The sequence below is a fragment of the Mandrillus leucophaeus genome, unplaced genomic scaffold (genome assembly GCF_000951045.1).
Source record: "Mandrillus leucophaeus isolate KB7577 unplaced genomic scaffold, Mleu.le_1.0 Scaffold1150, whole genome shotgun sequence".
In the NCBI taxonomy this organism is placed as follows: domain Eukaryota; kingdom Metazoa; phylum Chordata; class Mammalia; order Primates; family Cercopithecidae; genus Mandrillus; species Mandrillus leucophaeus.
The window spans coordinates 377,114-400,934 of record NW_012099766.1 but is presented as its reverse complement, the minus strand read 5'-3'; the positions used below and the strand labels follow the sequence as shown (position 1 = coordinate 400,934).

General features: G+C 37.3%; 1 protein-coding gene across 5 annotated transcripts in view; it reads left to right on the top strand.

Annotated features, from left to right (window-relative positions):
* PDE4D (phosphodiesterase 4D, cAMP-specific) overlaps positions 1-23,821 on the top strand; it is a 1,430,592-nt gene that overhangs the window by 1,176,591 nt on the left and 230,180 nt on the right. For all 5 annotated transcript variants that reach the window (XM_011998004.1, XM_011998011.1, XM_011998038.1 and 2 more), the window contains one exon: positions 12,032-12,223. In XM_011998004.1, coding sequence (XP_011853394.1) covers positions 12,032-12,223 — 192 coding nt within the window. The remainder of the gene's footprint in view (positions 1-12,031; positions 12,224-23,821) is intronic.

Here is a 23,821-nt window from a genome sequence, read left to right as displayed (position 1 = left end):
TAGTGGGGGATGTCTCCCAGTTAGGCTACTCAGGGGTCAGGGACCCACTTGAGCAGGCAGTCTGTCTGTTCTCAGATCTCAACCTCCGTGTTGGGAGATCCACTGCTCTCTTCAAAGCTGTCAGACAGAGTCGTTTGCATCTGTAGAGGTTTCAGCTGCTTTTTGTTGTTGTTGTTGTTGTTGTTTAGCTGTGCCCTGTCCCCAGAGGTGGAGTCTACAGAGCCAGGCAGGACTCCTTGAGCTGCTGTGAGCTCCACCCAGTTCGAGCTTCCCAGCTACTTTGTTTGTCTACTTAAGCCTCAGCAATGGCGGGCGCCCCTCCCCCAGCCTCACTGCTGCCTTGCGGGGAGATCACAGACTGCTGTACTAGCAATGAGGGAGGCTCCATGGGCGTGGACCCTCCCGGCCAGGTGTGGGATATCATCTCCTGCTGTGCCCGTTTGCTAAGATCCTTGGTAGAGCACAGTATTGGGGTGGGAGTTACCCTATTTTCCAGGTGTTGTGTGTCTCAGTTCCCCTGGCTAGGAAAAAGGATTCCCTTCCCCCTTGCGCTTCCCAGGTGAGGCAAACCCTCGCCCTGCTTCAGCTCTCGCTGGTTGGGCTGTAGCAGCTGACTAGCACCGACTATCCCGCACTCCCTAGTGAGATGAACCCAGTACCTCAGCTGAAAATGCAGAAATCACCTGTCTTCTGAGTCGCTCGTGCTGGGAGTTGGAGACTGGAGCTGTTCCTATTCGGCCATCTTGCTCCCAAGCTCCTAGCATATGCTTTCTTTTGAAAAGTGTTCATGTCCTTTGCCCACTTTTTAATGGGGCTGTTTGGTTTTTGCTTGAATATTTATTTAATTTCCTTGTAGATTCTGGATATTAGACCTTTGTCAGGTAATATAATTTACAAGCATTTTCTCCCATTCTGTAGGTTATCTGTTTACTCTCTGTTAATAGTTGTTGTTGTTGTTGTTGTTTTCCTGTGCAGAAACTCTTTAGTTTAATTAAGTTCCATTTGTCAATTTTTGCTTTTGTTGCAGTTGGTTTTGGCACTTTTATCATGAAATCTTGGCCAGTTCCTGTGTTCAAAATGGTATTTATCTGGTTATCTTCCAGGGTTTTTATAGCTTTAGGTTTTACATTTAGGTCTTTAATCCATCTTGAGCCCTACCTCGTTAATAAGACACTACTCCTCTTTGGACTTTAGCTTGATGAAGCCACATTTGGAGAAAGAGTGCATTTTGGAAATATGGCATCTTAGAAGTAGTCTTAGTAAGTGAAAGATTGGTAGTAACCTGCTGTGAGCAGTGCAAGAAAAATAAAACTGAGTTAGTCCTATGGGGCTACAACTGACTTTCAGGTCCAGCCTGGCCTGGAGAGCATGTGCTTGTCTGCTCTTCCCTCCATACTCTTAGTTAGTGGTCAGTATATGATAACAGGATGTAAGGGAAGAAATAAATCCCTACTTGTTTTATTCTCAGTCACATTGACACCTGCATGAAATTACCAGACAAATTAAGACCTACCAATGACTACAAAAAAAAATGACTACCACTTCCCATTGTCAGCACATATTCTGGTTGAATGTATATGTTTACTACTTGAAGTGCTCATTATTTCTAGGTAATTACTGCAAATATGGACCTCATACTACTACTGCAGGCTTTGCCTCAGGAGTCCAAATGCCACAACCTCATGTTAGGGCCATTTGAGATCCTTTATGTAAAAGTTGCTTTATTGTGGTAAAAGCAAAGACACATAATATGAGATCTATCCTCTTACATTTTTAAATGTATACTACATTATTATTAGCTGTTAGCACAATGTTGTACAGCAGATCTCTAGAATTTATTCATCTTGCGTGATTGAAATGATACACATTGAACAACAGCTCTCCATTTCTCCCTCCCCCCAGGCCAAGCAACTACCATGCTACTTCCTGCTTCTATGAGTTCAACTACTTTAAATCCCTCATATAAGAGGGATCATGCAATATTTGTCTTTCTGTGACTGACTTATTTCACTTGGCATAATGTCCTCAAAATTCATCCATGTTGTAGCATATGACAGGATATCCTTCTTTTAAGGCTAAATAATATTCCATTGTATGTATATACCACATGTTTTAATCCGTTCATTCATTGATGGACATTTAGATTGTTTCCACATCTTAGTATTGTGAATCTACATCAATGAACATGGGAATGCAAATATCTCTTTGACATGCTGATCTCAATTTTTTGGATAAATACCCAGAAGTTGGATTAGTAGATCATATGGTAGTTCTATTTTTAATTTTTGGAAGAACCTCCATACTGTTTTTTATAGTAATGGCATCACTTTACATTCCCACTATCAGTGCACAAGGATTCCAATTTCTGCATGTCCTTGCCAACAGTTTTTTTTTTTAGATAATGGCCAGCCCAACAGGAGTGAAGCAATATCTTGTGATTTTCCTTTGCATTTCCTTAATGATTAGTGATGTTGAGCATCTTTTCATATGGCTGTTTACCATTTGTATGTCTTCTTTGGAGAAATGTCCATTTCTTTCATTGGGTTTTTTAATTTTGAGGGGTTTCAACTGGGTTTTGGGAGGTTTTGCTATTGAGTTGTAGGAGCTCCTATGTATTGCGGATATTAACACCATATCAGGCATATGGTTTGCAAATATTTTCTCCTAATCTATAGATTGTCTTTTCACTGTGTTTTCTCCCTTGCTGTGCAGAAACATTTTATTTTGATATAGTCTCCCTTGCCTGTTTTTACCTTTTTTTCCTTATGCTTTGATGCTTCCATGGATTAGAAAACTTAATATTGTTAAAATGTCCACACTGGCCAATGCAATCTCTATCAAAATCCCAATGGTATTTTTTATAGAAATAGAAAAGCAATCTTCAAATTCATAAGAAACCACAAAAGACTGTGAATAGTCAAAACTATCTTGAAAAAGAACAAAAAATCTGGAGATCTCAGACTTCCTGATTGCAAAACATATTACTAAGTGACAGTAATCAAAACAGTGTGGTACTGGCATGAAGACAGACATAAAACCAATAGAACAGAATAGAACCGAGAAATAAATCCAAACATACACAGTTAACTGATCTTTGACAAGGATGCCCAGAATATACAATGAAGAAAAAAAAGTCTTGAACAAACGGTATTGGGAAAACTGGATATTCACATGCAAAAGAATGAAACTAAACCTTATCTTAAATGATACACAAAAATTCAACTCAAAAGACTTAATTGTAAGACCTGAAGCTGTAAACCTAGAAGAAAAATTAGGGGGAAAATTTCATAGCATTGGTCTTGGCAGTAATTTGAGATGATTTCTTAGGGAGAGTTTCAGTTAAGAAAATTTTTCTTAAAAATAATCATTAAAAAGTAATGTATAAACTTCAAATAAGACAATTTTTGGTTGGGGCTTTCTGGTGGTCTTAGTCAACTCAGGCTGCATAATGAAGTACCCTAGACTGTTGGCCTAAACAGAAATGTTCTCACAATTCTGGAGGCTGGGAAGTCCAAGACCAAGATTGACTGATTTGGTTCCTGTTGAGGGCTCTCTTCCTACATGCAGATGGCTGCTTTCTCACTTTGTCCTCATGTGGTAAAGAGAGAATGTCCTTGTGTCTCTCTCCTTTCTTATATGAACACCCGCCCTGTTGGATTAGGGCCTCATCCATATGACCTCATTTAACATATGAATTCTGGAGGAAACAAGATTGATTTAACCTCAACCTCAACCTCATTGGGGGGTTAGGGCTTCAACATATGAATTCTGGGGGAAACAAGACTCAGTCCATAACACTGGCCTAATAAATACTTTTCAGAAAAATTGACCTTTTACCACATCATTGTGTCAAAAGTGTGCTAAGCAAGTCCAGCTTATCCTCTTTCATTTACAGTCCAGACATCAGATAACTCATGCTATCATTTCCATCTTGAATCTCTTTATTGTCCTGTGTTACTTGGGAGTGTCACTGACAAGCCAGAAACGTATGTTATATATTTCTAGATATCACCTAATGTTTTACTTATAAATAAGCATATACCTTTCATCTTTGTGCCTGTGTGTGTGTGTGTGTGTTTGTGTATGTGTATATGACAGGGTCTCACTGTGTTACCCAGGCTGGAGTGCAGTGGCATGATCTAGACTCACTGAAAGCCTCAGCCTCCTGGGCTCAAGTGATTCTCCTGCCTCAGCACCACAGGCTTGTGCCATCATGCCTGGCTTTTTTTTTTTTTTTTTTTTTTTTTTTTTTAGAAACAGGGTTTCATCATGTTGCCCAGGCTGGTCTTGAACTCCTGAGCTCAAGCAAACCACCCCCCTCAGCCTCCCAAAGTGCTGGGATCACAGGTGTGAGCCACCATGCCCAGCCCCAGGCTTTTGTTTATAAAAATCATCTGTGAAAACAAAAGGTAAAATGTGTCTGTTCTTAAATATCTTAACTCTGTGCAAATGTATATATTATGCAAGCTAAAACATGTGTAGTATGATTTAGCTGTGTAATCTTGTAAAATGGCTAAATATCATGCCTTCTCAGGGTATCCTACTTAAATTTAATATGCAGTTTTATGATTGATTGGGAAAGATTGCCATCTGTGCATATCACTGTAAAATGCTAGTTTCTACAGTCTCATCTCCATAGTCAGAAAAAAGTAAATATTAAAATGGTGAATTTTGCAAATCATTATTTTGTTTACTCCAGAGAAGCTATTTGACCTGCAGGGAAATTTTCAGTAGAGAAGTATCACTGGCATTGATTATAAATGAGTTTCATAAACTTGTGATATTGGTTAACAGTGGGTAAAATATTTACTATCATAAAGAGGGAAAAAATGTATGTAATCATCCAGTTCCCGTTACTCTCCCCTTAAGCTCAAGGGTAAGCCTCCCCTCCCCGTGAGTGGCAAAGCATCCAGATGGGTTCCAATGTGTAGCCAACAGCATGAACTACAATACACAGGGGAGAGTGGAGTGCAGGGATATAAACAGCAGTAAAATTGTGACCTGAGGTCCACAAGCTACACCCTGTGTCTGGAGACCTGAGATCTGACGGACTGTTTCTGCTCATTATATTCAGCTGGAGCCCCACCTAGGTTGTTGGGACCTTCAAACCTTCCACACTTCCTGGTAGGAAATTATTCTTTCTCCTCAGTGAGGAATATCTAGAAAAAAATCAGCAGTCTCCACCCTCCCCGAATGTTAGCACACTGGAATTATGGAGTTGGGTGGAGACATAAAAGCAGCTGAAACTTTTAGAGCAATCTGGCTCCAGCATCTGCCACCTCATTGATTGCAAGGGCTGATTCAGGTGATTTGGCCTTCAGTTCTCTTCCCCTTTCATCTCTCCCTTTAGGTTCTGCCCAAAGTCATGTGTTCAAGTAAAGTTAAAGAGAATAACCTAGATGAAGATCCCCCTGGAAGATAAAGAGTAATAAAAGTGAAAAACAATAGCTGCTAAATAATGGGAGCGTACTAGCTGCCAGGCAATGTGGTAAATGCTTTCCAAACATTTTCTCTTCTAATCCTTGTAATGGCCCTAGAGCTAGGTACTGTAATTATCTTTATCAGCAGTGAAAGCCTAGAAAGGTACAGTAACGTGCCTTAGAGCATGCAAATAGGAAGTGGCTGAACCAAGATTTCAAATTTAACCCGTGTTTTCTAACTCCTAAATAAACATATTAACAGGAACATTTTTGGTAGGTCTATCTGCCATTGTTCTTAACACGTAGCTAAAAAGGCAGCTCTCAGATGGTCCTGGCTTTAGTGATGGCCCAGGGTTCCCAGCGGCATTCAGCAAGATCTTCGCTGTGAGTTGCCTTCATAGATGCTTCGGTAATGGAGGCTGCTATTGATAGGGGTTCCTTAGTAGTTGCTCCACTGAGGCCCTCATTGCCCCACCCCCTTTGGGCTTCATACTAGGGGATCAGTGCTGAGTATAAGGTCCCAATGTCTAGGCTAGATGAGGAGAGCTATTTACTCAGCACAGTAGCAGGCTCAGGAGAGGGCCCATATCATGGTCAAAAATAAATTGAAAAAGATTTAAACTAGGGAAGCAGTATCTAGCAAAAGGCCGAAAAGATGAGAAATGACCTTCAGTAGACAAACAATTACAAGGTCAGTAGACACAAAGTATGGGAGCAGTTGAGAACGTGGAGGAAAGGTAGATTGAAACTGTATTACCATCCAATAATTCCACTGAAATGGAACAGTGTGGAGAACTTGGAGTATTTGTTCATTGGTCAGTTTGTCCAATTTCTCTTTGTTTCTTGTAGGGGGCTGGTTCCATAGAAAAGGATGGGTCTGTGCAGTAAATGATCATGAGTAGTGCTAGCCACACACATTCTTTAACACTTCTGAATACAGCAGGCCAGCTGGTCATTACTCTTACTGCCCCCTCGTATATGACAATATACATAATGACAAATACAGCTATGTCATTCCTCCTCCAAAACTGCCTTCTGGCAAAAGTTATCTGTTTTAAGAATTGTGTGCATTCTTAAATTGCATTAAGGGAAGCAAACATGTGGAACAAGAAAGCACCTCACTTAGTTCCATTTGCTAAGCCCTTTTGCAGACCCACTGACCCTTCCCTAATTCCAAATGAAATCTCAAATGCTGTAAAGAAACCCACCAAATGGGTTACAGCAAAGACTTTTTACGTTTAGAATTGGAAAAATCTGGGGATTTGGCAAATTCCAAAATGTTGGGTCATATGAAAACTTTTTTTTTGAGACAGAGTCTCGCTCTGTCACCCAGACTGGAGTGTAGTGACATAATCATGGCTCACTGCAGCCTTGACCTCCTAAGTTCAGGTGATCCTCCTGCCTCTGCCTCTGGGGTAACTGGGACTACAGGTAAGCACCACCACACCCAGGTAATTTTAAAATTTTTTGTAAAGATGGTGTTTCACCATGTTGCCCAGGCTGGCCCTGAACTCCTGGGCTCAAGCAATTCACCAGTCTTGGCTTCCTAAAGTGCTGGGATTACAGAGGTGAGCCACCACACCCAGCCCCATATGCAAATTTAGTCTCAGAATTAGCCTTTGCATGTGTCACCTATAAGTTAATCAGAATGTTATTTTCAGAAGTTCCATGTAGGTGAGGAAGCTAAAAGGTGTTCCTGTATTTTTTTTTTAATGATTAATAGGAAACTTCATAACAGAGGTGTAAACAGAGTCTATTCTCCCCAGCGTTAGAATCAGACAGCTTGAGTTTAAAACCCACTTATGAACTTGAGCATACTACTTTACATAGAGTCGTTTGTCTATGCCTCAGGGTCCCCATGGTCAAATGGAAAATACAGTGCCTACTTCAAAGGGTTATTTTGAGGATTAAATAAGATAATATGTGCAAAGCACAGTGCCTGGAATGTGGAAGGTGCTCCAGAAGTTTTATTATTATGAACATTATTATTATTGCCACCATCATCATTAAATTTGGTTATTTTTACTCTCCCCAATCCTTTAGTTACTTTTTCGAACTTCCACTAGGTTTTTGCTTGGGCTCCATCTAATTGGCTATGAGTCAAAAGAGAATTCACCACATCTAAGTGTTTTCTGAAGAATGTCTTTGGAAAATTCACAACTGATCATTCTGATACCAGCATCTAAGGTTAGGGCTACCTTATCCTTCATCACCTTCTTGTTTTATTCATAATACCACGATGTGGACTGTTGATAAAATTATGTTTCAAAAATAAGTAGCTTATTTGAAGCCATCTATAATTTCAGCCCAAACTGACTAATCAGGCTAACTTTCAGAAAGTTAAGTAAGTAGTCTAATTCTCAGTTAACTTACTACCTACCGAGTAAAAATGTACTGCCTTTTAAAATCCACAACTAACCTCCCTCTCTCAAGGCAAACCCCCTAGTTCTAATATTTGAAGTATTTAATGAACAAGCCTTTTTGGGGGTCCTCTTGTAGTTAAAAATTTATTTTTCTCCTTTTTCTTTACTCTGTTTTTTTGTCTTTCTTGCTTTCTTTTCTTTTTTTTTTTTTTTTTTGAGACAGAGTCATGCTGTCACCTAGATTGGAGTGCAGTTACACGATCATAGTCACTGTAACCTTGAACTCCTGAACTCAAGTGATCCTCCCATGTGTGCCTCCAAAGTGTTGGGATTACAGGCATGAGCTACTGTGCTCAGCCTCTACTCTGTTTTCTACCTTGTTTGTTGCAAAAGCAATATGTTTATTTCAACAAATACTAGTCGTCCCCATCTTACTCCCCTGAGATTTCAGTGTTAAAAGTTGATTTGTGCGTTTCCACATAAGTCTTTATAACAAACTTCTGCTGACACTCCTTGACCCAGCTTGCCATAAACACATCCAGCCCTACCTGATAGGTTGAACTGTACAGAACTGCCATTTTTATAGGTCCCCACTATTCTTTAATACCAAGCCTCAAATTGAGCCAGACACTAAATGTCCTGTTTTATATACATGCCTTACTCATTCCTTCTTGGGTTTGTTCTTGTGGCTTCACTTTTGATGGGTGGCCTCCACACCTAACCCCAGCTCTACTCTGGCTGGACATTTTTTAAGTCTCCTTCAAAGGTGTACATCCTGCAACTTCTTAAATTCCCTTTACATTCATTGTCTACATCACATAGTCTGATTGCCTATATAATACAATTTCATGTTTTAGTATTTATATACTATTTAATACAGATGCCACCTGTTTTGTTGCTTTTATTTTCTCTGGTTGCTTGATGTTCTGTTACCTTAACTAGACTTTAGTGCTTTGTAGAAAAGGACAATGTTTAGTATATCTATACTTATTAAAGTGCTGATCTAAGGACATAGGATGTAATTTAAAAGTTTATTCAATGAATATTTCAAAATACAAAGTCTCTTTTTCTATAAAGTCATTCACTAATACTGACATTTGCTGATACTTCAGACTAGAGATTCTCCGTAATATTACCTTTTCTTGATAACTAATTTTGATCATAAGAGCATTTAATATAATGGGAATCAATTATGCAAATGAACTCAGACCCTAGGTTCACTTCCCAAAACAAACCGTATTCTGAGAATACTTGCGGTGCCAAAATTTAGAGTGAAACCTCAGACTGTTAATCATGCTCATGTTACTTTATTCCAACACAATAAGTAGTCAGTGATTTGTTATGGAAATTCAATTAAATCCTCTCAAGTATTTTTTCTTTAAATAAAAGTCCAATAAAATATCAGTCATTATTTTTAGATCTTCATTCTCAATGTTTGTAAAGCTAATACTGATATTAGATTAATGTAATTGTATCAATATTGACAATTACTTAGTATACATTGTGAACTTTGTTTTTTGGATGCCATTTAAAGGGTTATTTTCGTGAGACCCTAAGAAATAATTTAGGCCTTTAAGGTTATTTAACCCTTCAGTGGAAAATAGAGTTTCTTTGTTTAAGAAAATGATCTCCATCTAGTGGACAAATTTTTATATTATAGTATACAAAGAAAAATATTAAAGCCCCCGGAATATCTCATATCAAGCACTTTCTGACCTATTAATAAATGTTTTGGTTTTAGTGGTAATATTGTGGCTTAAAAGTTTTAAGATTTAAAAATATCTTAAATATCTAAATGACTTAAGATATTTAGCAATATTTGTTTCAAAACTTATAGTGAAGTCTCTCTGTAAGTTGACTTGCCTAATTTAATTGGAAAAATTGTAATTAAAGAAAAAATATTACTGATTTCTACAAATTTGGTATTTATTCAATTGAATTGAAAAAGACTAAACCAAAACTCACACTTCTGTATGAGGGTATTTTCTTTTTTAAAATGTAGCAAAAAGAATATTATTAAAGAATAATATTAAAGGGAAATAAACATAAACATTTCTATAGGTATTCACATTAGTAGGTCCTCCTCATATTGAAAAGCTGCTATGACTGTCTTCTTAGAAGAGAAATCTACTTTGCCAAACCCCCACTATTCAGAAGTTTTTAATGTCTTCCAGTTGTATACTAAATACAATACCTTCAAAAACCTTCTTAAGTACTACTCTTCATGAAAACTTCTCAGATATCCCAGCCTGAGTTAATCATTCATCCTTTATTTTTGTATCTTAATGCACTCATAGTAGGTGCTTAATAAATGCCTTTTTAAGTATATCCAAGGAGAGTTTGCTGAAGATCCCTAATGTATGTCTATTGAATGATTAGAGACCATCCTCCCCTTCCAGTCTTCCTGGGAATTGACAAGGTCCCACATACATATGTGCCTATCCTATTCTGGTGAAACAGAGGCCCTTGTTTGGGTGTCACATATATTTGTGGCTTATATAATCATGCAGTGTAGCTGGAAAGCCTTTAGGAACAATCAATGATAATATAGTTAGCTCAGCAACTGGTCAATTAACTTTTCTAGGACCTGGTATCCTCCTCTGTAAAGTGAGTCTGTTCAACTAGATAATCTCTCATTGTCCCTCCTGAACCAAATCAATACATCTATAAAGTGACACAATTCTAAGAAAATTTTAAGTTGGAAAAACATATTTACAACTGCTCGAGATAGTGAGTTTTTCCTCTTCTCTTTACTTGATGGATTATTTTGGAGCCACTGTTATTTGATCATAGATTCAAAGTGATCCATGAAACATCTTCCAATCTTAGAGTCACAACTCTATTTATTAATGACTCCAATAAAGAAAATAAAGGAATGTTTTACATTTAGCTAGTTAATAGTTTGGATAAAGCTTCTAATGGGGAAAATGTTAATGACAGCAAAACTTGAATGCACGTGTTTATTTATTCATTCAACAATTTTTTCTTTAAAACCACACACCTGCTGGGCTATCATAAGCTCTCACCCTCCTCTCCTAAGAACACATGAAAGTTGACTTTATTTTAATACTGGTTGATGTTTCACTAGAAAGGTTCTTTGTGGAAAGTTTATCTAGATTATAAGGACTATGACGTTAAGAACTGTGTGTGTAGTTATTTTTTTCCCAGCTCTGAAATACGTATTGCTGAGCACAGTGCCTTTTATTCATTTAATCATTTACTCAAGACACTTGGGCACAGTTTTCAAAGAGCCAAGAATACGCTGAGTCTCCATTCGTAGAGAGCTCCTGGGTGAAAAACATTTTCAATTCATTGTAAATTCTGTCATTAGGGAGTGGGAAAGTGTCTTGGGAGCATAGAGAAAGGGCCTTTCACAAAATTCTGATATACCAGGGCAGCCTTTCAGGTGCAGGCAAAGTCTCAAGGTTGAGTGACAATTAGGCAGGGGAAAGGAGATTTGATTATTTAGGGGAGCAGGAGGTGATAGCCTGTGACAAGGAGATGGTGCCTCAATATGAGTTGGGCATGAAGTCCCCAGTGGATGAGGGCTGCAAGTTGAGGCTGGGAGGGCGACTAATTGTAATTGAGAGCAGATGGTTAGACTGGCAGTCTAGCAAAGAAATTTTGACTTCATCCTGAGAGCAATAGTAAGTTACTGAAGAGTTTTAAACTGAAGAATGACACTGGAAAATGGATTCAAGACACTAATATAAAGGTTGTTATAATAATATAGATGAAATTTGATGGAGACCTGAATCTAAAATATTGGTAGTAGGGATGGAAGGAAGTGGGTACAATGGAAATTAATGCTTGGATGGATGTAGTAGGGTAGGAGTGTGGGGGAGGAGCCCAGGTTTGGGAGAACAGCATTAGGCACAAAATGGGCATTTGTTGAATAAAATTCAAATATTTAATGAATTACTGTGTGTTTGTTATTTTCCGAAAGGAATTTTGTACTTAGAAGATTAATTTTTGCAGAATGTTTCCCGTTTAACTGAAGTTGAGTTTGGAAAAACCTGTATCTTATATCCGGTCAGTTAACAACAGTATCCAGGAAAACAAGAATGTGAAGTCAATGTGTTTTTCTTTTATGTATTCCAATATTATCATATTCTTATGGCAGAAATCAGCTGTAATTTTGATTCCTGCTAATTCCACTGTCAATTCCTCAGTTGAAGCTAAATGCTTTGTGAAAATATGAACATGTGAATGTTCACAGCAACATAATTCCTTCTCCTTCCTTTACAGTTTTGATGTGGACAATGGCACATCTGCGGGACGGAGTCCCTTGGATCCCATGACCAGCCCAGGATCTGGGCTAATTCTCCAAGCAAATTTTGTCCACAGTCAACGCCGGGAGTCCTTCCTGTATCGATCTGACAGCGATTATGACCTCTCTCCAAAGTCTATGTCCCGGAACTCCTCCATTGCCAGTGATATGTAAGTACAAGGGTAGGCAAAGAGAGAGAAAACCAAGTAAATTTATATCTAGAGCTGATGATGTAATAAAACTAATTGACTTTTGTTCAACTGTATCACTCTTCTCCAATATAGAAAGAATATGAATAAAATTATACAAGCTAGAAATGAATGGTAGATTTAACTTCAGTGCACTGTCACTCTTGATTAACACACACACACACACATACACACCCACACTCATGTATTTATTTTCCCAGAAAATACACTTTCTAGGAAAACTGAGAATTAAATTTTTAATGGAAACTAACACTTAACTCATTACCTTATATTTATGTAGAACCTGAGTTTTAGCTACCTACCTACATGGATATTTTCTAATATTTGAAAAGCTTTCAACTACATTTGAAAAGTCCTGTGAAACAGACTGTATAGCATTTTGAATATATTTCAATTGATGTATGTACAGATGTTAGCACTGGTTTGCCGGATCATTTAAGAAATCTTTGTGGAACTTTGCCGAAATTAAGCCAATTTGTAAGGATCAATAGAGGCAAGCACAGAAAACGTTAGAGAGACTTGAATATCATTTAAGACATAGTAAAGCTTGAAAAACAGTGAAAACTGACAAGCAGGTTTGCAGATCATATACCATCACTAGCTCATTTTCTCAGTGCATTTCATTCTTGTGGTATTGTGCATGTTTTTCTACATAGGTCTTTATTCTCACTCAATACCTATACTATCATTTGTGGCACATCTGCCTCTGTATAGAATTGATCTTCATCTTTCTTTCTTGGTCTATACATTTGTCCAGTAACATTCACCATCTTTTCATGACACTCGTCTCAAAAACTCACAACAGGCTGCAGTTTATCTTATAAGAATTAGTCTGTATGGGACCCCTGAGTGTCTAGTGTTATTCCTGCCATCTAGCAGAGCATCAGGGTATTGCAGTAGGTCTACATGGGGTTCTAGAAATGAAATTATATTTCACTCATTTTTACAAACTGTGGTTGCTATTTTAGCAGTTGTATTATTGACGTCTACCCTTCTTCATCTCTAAACAACTTTCTATTCCTAGTGACCCTATTTCTACATTATTTTTATCTCACTTTCTTAGATTTGAAATTCATGACACTTATTTATTCATACACACATAATGAGAATGCTTCTTGAGCAAATATGGTGTATTTAAAGCTCTCAATCTGTGGAGCAGTAAGGTCTGGCATTTTAGGTCATTGTTATAAAATATGGTGAGCACAATCCTTGAGGCATTTACAATGTACTGCAGGAACATAGAGAGGAGATGGACAGTTTTCTACCCAAGGGAAAAGTACAGAAAATACCGGGCTAAGGGAATAGCATTTACTAAATGTGAGGCATGGAAAATTATGGCTGAACTAAGGAATGACAATCTGCTTGATGTGAATAGTGAAACCTGGCAAAAGAGAAGAAAATTTCAAATATAGTCTATGGGACCTGAGAGTCACAGAGGTTTTTAGCTGAGTTTTGGCATGATCATATTCTTGTTTTTATTGCATCTTGATTACTCTATTGTTGAATGATTGCATAGCAAAGTGACTACAGGGAAGTATTTCGTGTTGAAATTCACAGAAGTAAGGCAGGCTAAATATGATGAAGACCTAGATCAAGGGAGTGATGGCAGTGGAGCAGAGTTGGCTTAGATGCAAGAGGCTTATAGAATGGTTCTGTGTGTGTGTGTGTGTGTGTGTGTGTGTGTGTGTGTGTGTGTGATGTATGTCTGTATGTTGGGGAACAGCCAGTGGAGAAGGAGAATCAAAGAGAATGCTGATTTTTGACCATGAATGACTATGTACCTGGTGACGTGGACATGAGGGACAAAGGGAAGCGAGTAGAAAACACAGCAGATAACAGGTGATGAATTGGCTTGTAAGTGATAAGCCTAGGGTAAACAAGACAACAGTTAAATACTGGAACAGCAAACAGAAATAACAGTCCAGAGAACCAGGAGAAATGAGAACAGTTACCTTCTATAATTACTAGGTTTTTGAATGACAGTTGAGTGGAGCGTTGTATTCAGGTAATAGCATTAGGAGCCCCTGGGCTAAGGAATGAATTGAAGTGGAAATGTGAGCAAACCCAGGCATCTCTTCAAAAGGCTGATGGGTGGAGGAGGAAGAGAGAACTAAGGTTTCCTGACAGAGAATTAGGTTCAAGCAGAATTTTTATGAATTCAGGATACTTGAGCTGAGGGAAGGCTCCACGAGATAGAAAGAGACTAAAAATTCAAGGGGAAAAAAGGGTTAAAGATGGAGCTGTAGTTGCTGACAAAAATGTGATCATAAGCCAGAGTAAGGAGGCTATCCTTGGAAAAGTAGTAAATACCAGAACTGTATTCTTTAGGAAGGACAAAGAAGACCTGCCTGGGCAACATAGTGAGACCTTGTCCTTACAAAAAATCTAAAAAATTAGCTGGCTGTGGTGGCATGTGCCTTTAGTCCGAGACTGAGGTAGGAGGATTGGTTGAGCCCAGGAGTTCAAGGTTGCAGTGAGCTATGATCATGCCACTGCACTCCAGCCTGGGTGACAGAGCAAGACAAGACTGTGTCTGGGGAAAAAAAAGAGAGAGAGAGAGAGAGAAGGAGAAGAAGAAGAGAGAAGAAAAAAAGGAAGAAGAGAGAAGACAAGAAGAAGAAGAAGAGAGAAGGAGGAGGAGGAGAACAGTAAAAAAGGGAAATGTAAATTTAGAGATGGAGGAGTAAAATGTTAAGAGATATTAGCCATAAATTCTCCAAACATTTTACTCCTCCATCTCCAAATGAATGAATGTAAAAGTAGAAGGTGTAGCCATCAATAGCCAGAGGAGAGAGGGATGGGGCAGCTTGAGAAGAAAGGGAAAGGCTTAAAAAATCGACTATGCAGATCATAAAAGGGAACAAGGTAGAGGTGAGTAGAATACTGACCAGCCCCATGGATAACAATAAACGATGTTAAATAGGCAAATGACCGAACTGAAAGTCATCTAATGCAACTTCATCAAGGGTGAGTCAACCTTGGTACTGATAAAAGAAAGAGGAAAACTCACAGTGAGTTAGTGGAGTCCATTTATGTAGTTATGTGTTCTACCTTTTTAAATTGTAGTAAACTGAGTTTTGGATAGATCATTTCTTTCATGCATTCTACTCCAGTTAGTAAATATTAAATATATACATATATTTTATGAAAACCTTACAGCATTTCATAAATATGAAATTTCAAAATCAAACTTGCAAGGATGACCTCATTTTGCTGTGTGTCTCAAGAGTTCTTTATCTGATCAGACTCAGATAGAAAGATGAGTTTAATCAGACCATGAGTCAACTCTATATGTTGCTGAAAAATAATGTGTTCACATGTTTAGCTTTTCCATTCTCCTTGGATATTTACATTGGAGCAGTAAGATGTTCCTTTGACACCAACTCCTAGAAAGCATTCTTTCTACCAAGGAGATTAAGTTTATGCAGAAAGAAAAGTAAATAGAATAAATATTTCAACATTTAATCTGACACTACACATATCTTCCACCATAAAGGACTATGCCTTCTCTTAATATGAATTCTTATATGGCCATGTGTAAACTTTAATTTTCTTACCTTACCTATTTCACAATAATGCTATGAAGACTGTCTGATGTCTGTAATTCAACTGTGCTTTATAGAGAATGATGTTATGATATATTTAATTACTTGATGATTTCATATTAATTGTTCTAGTAAAGCTTTCCTATTGAGAAATTTTCTTAGAAATTTCAAACACAAACAGTACCTAATGAGGATAGGTACCTAATGAAAAGGTATTTAAAATGAAGATTTGTGGTTATCTATTTAATTGAACTGTTTTGGAAAACCTTTAAATACTCTTTAAGTTTAAATATAACTATTTACTATATTGCAAAAGTGAGAAGAAGGAAAATAATCCCCTCTAGTAGATAGGATATCGTCATCTTGTCCTCTATAAATAGAAACCAATGAAATGGCAAAGCAGATAAAGATGGTGGTAATAATAATCATAACAGACATGGTGTGTGTATATCATCAACTTTCCCAAGTATTTTCACACCAGCTATCTTATTTGATATACTCACAGTCCTTTTGATAGCGACATTGTTATGCCATTTTACAGATTAGAAAGCCAATGTCCAGGGAGCTTAATCTTTTGGAAAAAAAATTTTTTTTTGATTATTTCTAGGAGCACATAATTTTGATAATGCCATTGTAAACAAAGTACTGTATGCTACTACAGCAAAAACTGCTGAGAAACAGAAGTAACTGTTGACCAAATTCATTAAACCAGTGAAATACATAGCAGTATGAAAATTTGATTAAGAATAAAATAAAAGGTCAAAGAGGTACAAAGTAAATATATAGCCAACTCTTAGAGAATGTATACAAGTATAGAGCACTAGGCTAAACTCAGAATCTTAAAAAATTTGCTCATACAAGGCAGAAGAGAAGTTCCTGATCACTTCTGCTCAGAGACCATCACAGTTTGTTAAATATAGATGATGCAGTAGCAACTTAATTCTTAAGAAAAGTAAGAAAAAGAAAAATGTTAAGTACTAGCATAAGTCTAATAAATAAATACATGAAAGTAAATTTGAATTACCATTAATAGTAAAAATTTTTTGTAACAGTAGAAACAACTAGATAACAAAAGGTTGCCCAAGTGACATCATGAAGAAACATGATGAAAATTACAGTGTAAATAGACAATATTTTTGTCATCTTAATATTTCAGCATCTGAATAACAATCACTTCTGTTGTTTCACATCATCCAGTAATATAGTATCTGTATTTGGCAGCACACAAAGATATGATACATTTCAAAGATTAAGAGGAGAATTACAAGTGACAAGATAAGTAGAATTAAGTCACAAAACTATGAATTTATTGAATATAAGTTACCTGTCAAACTACTTAAGTTTTAAGAAATACTCAGTTCACCTGGATAACTGACCCTGTATTCCCCATCCTTTGTTGAATTAACACCAACACATAGGATGCAAAGATGATCCAATCGTCTCTTCACTCACATTTATATACATTGCTTCTACACACAGAATATGGGGTGGGGTGAATGCATTCAGAGGGCCAGTGAGGAGGAAGTGAGTAGACTTGATATACCATAAAAACCTGGGCATACTTGGGAATCTAGCTAAGTTATCCCCAAGCACTATACAGATATATCAGACTTCATTGATCAGGCCTTTGGGGTGCCCCATTGGGACATTTTCTCAGCTAGTGGATAATACTCTCCCTACCCCCATCTCAAACTACTGCCCTTTCTTTAGCAATTAACAAGTCCCTCACCACTTCTTGGGCCTCTAATGTGTGTTTTCAGTCATAGCCACTCCTCTCTACTTCTTTTGCCTACTAAGTATAAGGGTAGTATTGCTTCCAGTCCTGGGTTTGAAAAAGGAAGAAGAATTCGCTTTATGTCTATTTGTATCTTTTATTCCAGATTATTAATCTTCCCTAGTCTTACTAGGAAGAATATAAATAAAAAGACGTTGCATTACAAAGGTTCTGATTCTCACTGGATGTACATGAAAAGTTTGTAGTCATCTCTTAGCTAGATTGCAAGGTAATATTACACTAATGAACATTTCATCGCTTCTTGGCCTTTTGGCTAAGATCAAGTGTAAACATTTCAAAAGCATATTAATTTGCTATCTTGAAAGCCTTCTTCCATTAACCACACAAAGAAAGCTACCATGGTCAAATCATCTCTTCCCCAGTTCCTGGGTTGTTCCCAACTGGGGAGGTATCCTCACCCCTCACCCTGTGGTGTAGGAGTGATGGGACTAGGGCCAGGATTCTCAAAACATGTCCTGAGACAGCAGAGGGAATGCACGTGGGTGCAAGCGTTATTTTAAATTTTCAAGAAAAACACAAAAACATGTGTCAACCACCTGGAAAACTAATAGCTTGAAATAGTTCCCAGTTTCCAATCAAGACCACGATATTCCTTTCTGTGACACCATATCTTTGCAAAATTGGGTTTTGAGCAATTGTTGGATAAAAATCAAGTGCTGAGCAGAAATCAATGTGCAACAAAAAGAAGCGAGCCAATGTCCAATCTCATTCCAAAATGAGAAATTGACATAGTGCTCAGTGGCTGCTAAATTGTTAGAACAAAACCTTATTAAATTATTTGGACTTAACTATTTAATAATTGGAACTATTAGTTATTTCTTTTGGCCAATGTGTTGCTGTTATAAAAAAAAATGAGATATTAAGGGCACCGCGTACTGAGAAAGTTTGAAAATCCTTGGATTGGGTGTTTATTCATATCTGAAGAATTAGAGCTAAATCAGGCTAGGTGCGGTGGCTCACATCTGTAATCCTAGCACTTTGGGAGGTCAAGGCAGGCAGATGGCTTGAGCTGAGGAGTTCGAGACCAACTTGAGCAACATGTTGAAACCCTGTCTCTACAAAAAATACAAAAATTAGCTGGGCATGGTGGTGGGCGCCTGTAGTCCCAGCTACTTGGGAGGCTGAAGTGGGAGGATCACTTGAGCCCAGGATGTTGAGGTTGTAGTGAAGCATGATCCCACCACTGTACTCCAGCCTGAATGACAGAGTGAGACCCTGCCTCAAGAAAAAAAAAAAAAAAATGATTAGAGATAAATCAGATCTCTATGTGAGACTCTGTGAGAGAATTTTGTTAGGAGGAAAAAAATAACAGTTTCAAAGCTGTGAGCTTTCTGATGTGCTCTAGAGTAGAGAATTTATCTTTTTCTTAATTCTGTTAGGATCCCAGGTAGCCAAAATCTTTTATTATAAAATGTGATATTATTTTGGTAATGATCTCGATAGACCAGGCTTTTTCTTCGATTGTTGTGTGCTGGCCACTGTTACTAGTATTATTCGGAGTATTGATGCAGACATTAATACTAGCTATTAAATCTCAAGAAGTTTATCAGCAAAATATGCTAAAGTCATCTGCTACTAGAATACCTTTTTACTATCTTTTTGTTTAAAAATTCTGCTTTATTTGGTGCCATTTTTTTCAATCACTTAGGTAGTTTTATTTCTGATTTTAAAAAATAGGAGTTTCATGAATTGTAAAATAAGTCTGGTAAATTAGCTAAACATGTTTCTTCAATCCTTGAACAGGGGGATTTAAAATATTAGCTGAGTAGGCATTTTATATTCCTAATCTCATACTTTCAAAAAATCATAAAAATGAAATCCTGATGTTTAGACATTTTAAATGGTAATGTTGTTCATGCCACAGGGTAAAAATAAAGTATTGATTTTAATGCGTTACTATAGTGAGATGGTGTCAGCACCTCTGAGTATCGTTGCCAGTGCTCTAACCTTTAAAATAACGAATTAATTGAGTTATATGTAGTAATATATCTTGGTTATTGCTACCAAAGTAATAGATACATACTAAAGTCTTAGGAGATATGGAGGGATAAATGTTAGTCATAAAAAGTTGTTAAAGCAGAGGGAAAAAGAAGTGAAAACTGACCAAACATATATGTAATTCATTGTTTCTATGATAAGGCTGCTGCAATTCTAACTCTAGGACTTTGTGCTAATATTTAGCATACCATTTTATTTTCTAGATTTCCTTTATACCCACTATGTTCCTCAGTATATGCCCTCACTTTTTTTGTTTGTTTTGAGATAGAGTCTCACTCTCTTGCTCAGGTTGGAATGCAGTGGCACAGTCTCAGCTCAGTGCATCCTCCACCTCCTGGGTTCAAGCAATTCTCCTGCCTCAGCTTCCTGAGTAGCTGGAATTACAGGTGCCCGCCACCGTGCCTGGCTAATTTTTTTTGTATCTTTAGTAGAGATGGGGTTTCACCATGTTGGCCAGGCTGGTCTCGACCTGACCTCAAGTGATCCTTCCACCTTGGCCTCCCAAAGTGCTAGGATTAAAGACTGAACTCACTTGTAAATTGTTTAAATGTGAAAAAAGAAAAAATTCTAAAGAAAATCATGTGAGTTTTTCTCACTCCTGTATATAAGAGAAAGAGTGTGACTTTGAATTGTTTAAACTTATAAATAATGATTATATAATTATGCTTGTACCTCAGATTTAATACATTTCAAAGGATAATATCTCCTTTCTTTAAAAAAAAAATACAGGGAGAAGGGGTAGTTTAATAACAAGAGCAATTATTCCACAATCCTATGAGACATTGAATTCCTGCCAGAAGAAAGTAAACTTGAATTGGTCTCAGTCAAGGAAGATTAGCCTGTTTTTCAGTGCATACCAAAAGAATGCAATCTCTAAGAGCAAATTATGTGTGAAATAAACTAAAATAAGGAAAGTTTGAAGACCATTTTGAAATAAAAAAAACTAGTCCAGTAACCTGGATAGTGCTCTCAATGCAACATGGTCCCTAGATGAAGGACCCATAGTTGAAAATTACTGATTCTTCCTGCCTCTTGAAATTTTAAGAGGCAAATGGCCACTGCAGGAGAGATACTGGTTCATCCAACTGTGGATATTGTACCTAGAGGTATACTAGTATACTCTCACTTTATCTCAACCCTCTTCCCTCTGTATATTAAAGAAAACTAAAATCAAAACCATGCTCCAGTGTATGGTAAAATAGAAATATTTTGAACTTTAAATCTGTTTTTTTTTTTTTTTTTTTTTGAGACAGAGTCTCACTCTGTTGCCCAGGCTGGAGTGCAGCAATGTAATCACAGCTCACTGCAGCCTTGAGCTCCTGGGCTCAAGTGATTCTCCCACCTCAGTCTCCCTAGTAGCCCAAACACAGGGGTATGCCACCACTCCCGGCTAATTTTTTAAAATTTTTAGCAGAAATGAGGTCTTGCTATGTTGCCCAGGTTGGTCTCGAATTCCTGAGCTCAAGCAGTACTCCTGCTTTGGCCTCCCAAAGTGCTGAAATTACAGGCAAGAATCCCTATGCACAGCCTGAACTTTAAATCTTAACAGTGGGGCCTATGGTGGCAGGCTGAGAAGAAGAAAGTTGACTTCTATTGGAGATAACCAATACATGTTTTCCACATTCTAAATAAAGGTGTGTATCAATTGATGTGCATTTTTGAATACTGTCATTGTTTTACTCATTTAGAAAATATCAGTAGCACCTACTCCATGCCAGAGTATCATTTGAAGACACCGTAGATCCATGAAAATAAGACAAAACAAAATTGTTTGGAGCATGCATTCTTGTCTTTATTTAATTTTTTAAAATTCTTGATAGAAAAGGAGATGTTTCCAGCCAACACTGAGATTCCTATATAAATACTTGTTTTCACTTACACATCAATCACTTTAAATATTTACTTTTGCTTATCAGTCTTAGCTTCTTAATGAATTGTTCTCAATGTCTCCTTTACTGTTTTCTGAGCCATATAAGGAAAAACAGTCACACTGCTGGAACATTTATGTGATGGGTTTCTTGAGATAAGATATTTCAGTGAGTATTACTAAATCATTCTGTCTAAGCCCTTGCAATATGAATCATCTAAAGATGTGCTTTATAAATAAACAGAAAGAAAGCATCAAGCAGACCCGTGGTTTTTCTTTAGAAAACCAAATAAGGAATATCAACCACTGGGCTTTGCTCTCAGATTCCTGGTAATTTGTGGTATGATTTCCCAGGTTCACTGAGGAAACATCCCCAATTATTCCATCTGCCCACTGCAGCATCTCCCAGGCTTTGTGTCCACCTACTGTTAATTGCCTTGAGACTTTATGGTTTTTCCTAACTTGGGTCAAGAAAAATTTGCTGACATTGAATACTTGAAAGTTGTATCTAAACATATATAATGTGTCAATTCCTGTAACCCTCTCTTTAGACACAGGCAGCTTAAGAGCAGAAAGAAAAAGAATAACTGCTCACCCCTCTATAAATATGGAAGGTTGTGATATGACAAGAAATCATTTCACCAATTCAGTAAATGACTTTGTCTCCCAATAAATGTCATGAATTATCCCACGTACAAAATTTTTAACTCATTGTTTTGCTCCCAAGGGAGAACAAAACTACATGCAGATCTCATATTTTCATGTTTCAAAATTCATTTTTTCTTTTGTACTTACAGAACTTCAAATCGAATTTGTTATAACCACCAAGATAGTTTTGTTTTTGTGGATTGTTGTATGTGTGTGTGTGTGTGTATGTGTGTGTGTGTGTATGTGTGTGTGTGTGTTTAGCTAGTGGATAGCATATTAGACAGCACCAAGAAAGAGTGTTGCAGAATATTCTGTTGCATAAATAGAATGTTGAAGAAATATTCTATTGGACAGTGCTGTTCTAGAGTCTAAAACATTTACTCCTATGTGCCTTCAGAATAGTCTAAATCCATTTGAGCATACGGAAAGCAGCATGATAAAAACAAAACAGTATTTGAATGCCTGGGTTCAAGTCCAGCTACGCTGAACATTTCCATGCCTTGGGATTTTATGACTCAGTAAAATTTCAAAAAATACCTGGGACACCGACCTAGGGTTACTAACTCCTTATTTTGCCAGGTAAAGAACATTATCAAGGAATTTCCCATCAATATATATTTTTATTTTTTAAGACATTTTCACTTCAGTGAAAAAGAGCATAATCTCAGAATAAAAGAATTTTCTAAAGGAATACGTATAGTTTTTTTAAAAAAAAATCTCACTGCATGGTCCATGTACACTTTGACTTTGACAAGGACCAATGAGCATTCTGTTGGGCAAGTACCAGATCTTAGAGTGACATTTGGAAACCACTGAGCTCTGTCACTTGCCAAGGGCATGACTGCCGATGAGTAACTTAAGTTGTCAGGGCCTAGTTCCTTATCTTAGAATGGGAATATGAGCATCCATTTAATGCAGAGTTGTCAGAATTAAATTCAGCATGTTGGTAGAACACCACGTCTGGCACCTAGTAGGCATTCATAAAACACATTGCTCTCCTCTCTGTTTGATCAAGGACTTCCTTTTAATCTATTGAATCTTTTCACCACATGCAGACCTTTAAAATTGTTGTACTAGTTGACCATAAATCTTTTTCCCAGGAGCCCATTCTGGAGAAAAACCAAAAGGGCAGGGCCACTGGCATTAAGAACAAGCCTGCCAGTAAGATAAACTGTGAGAGAAGATCCTGTTCCTAGAACACAAAGTGAGAGCACTTGTGAATCCGTGCCTGTGTACCCAACTCTTTCACCATCCTTCTTCCCTCCGTGGAAGTCAGACTCTCAGCTTTGTACTCAAACCTTCTGATGATAATTTGGGACATCAGCAGTCCTAGAAAAGTCTCTCTATCGTATTGGTTTTTATTAAACAAAATAACCTACTATGCTTAGTGAATATGTCTACACACAAGTGCTAAACATTTTTTAATTATTTCGGTTCAGACACAGATAGTCTTTGTGCCATCATATAACTAACAAATTTGAAGGCATTCATTCACATCATGTATTTTCTCTAATGAAGCCTAAATTGTTTTCTCATGACAAATAAAGGGTTTCCATTTTAGACTAGATTATTTTTTGCTTATGTTGCATAAACTTCAGTCCCATCTGCTTTATCATCAGTGCCTGTCCTCCCTAAGTGATATGAGCACACATGAGCCAAAAATTAAGGATTTGCGGTTGAAAGATTTTTTTTTTTTTTTTTTTTTT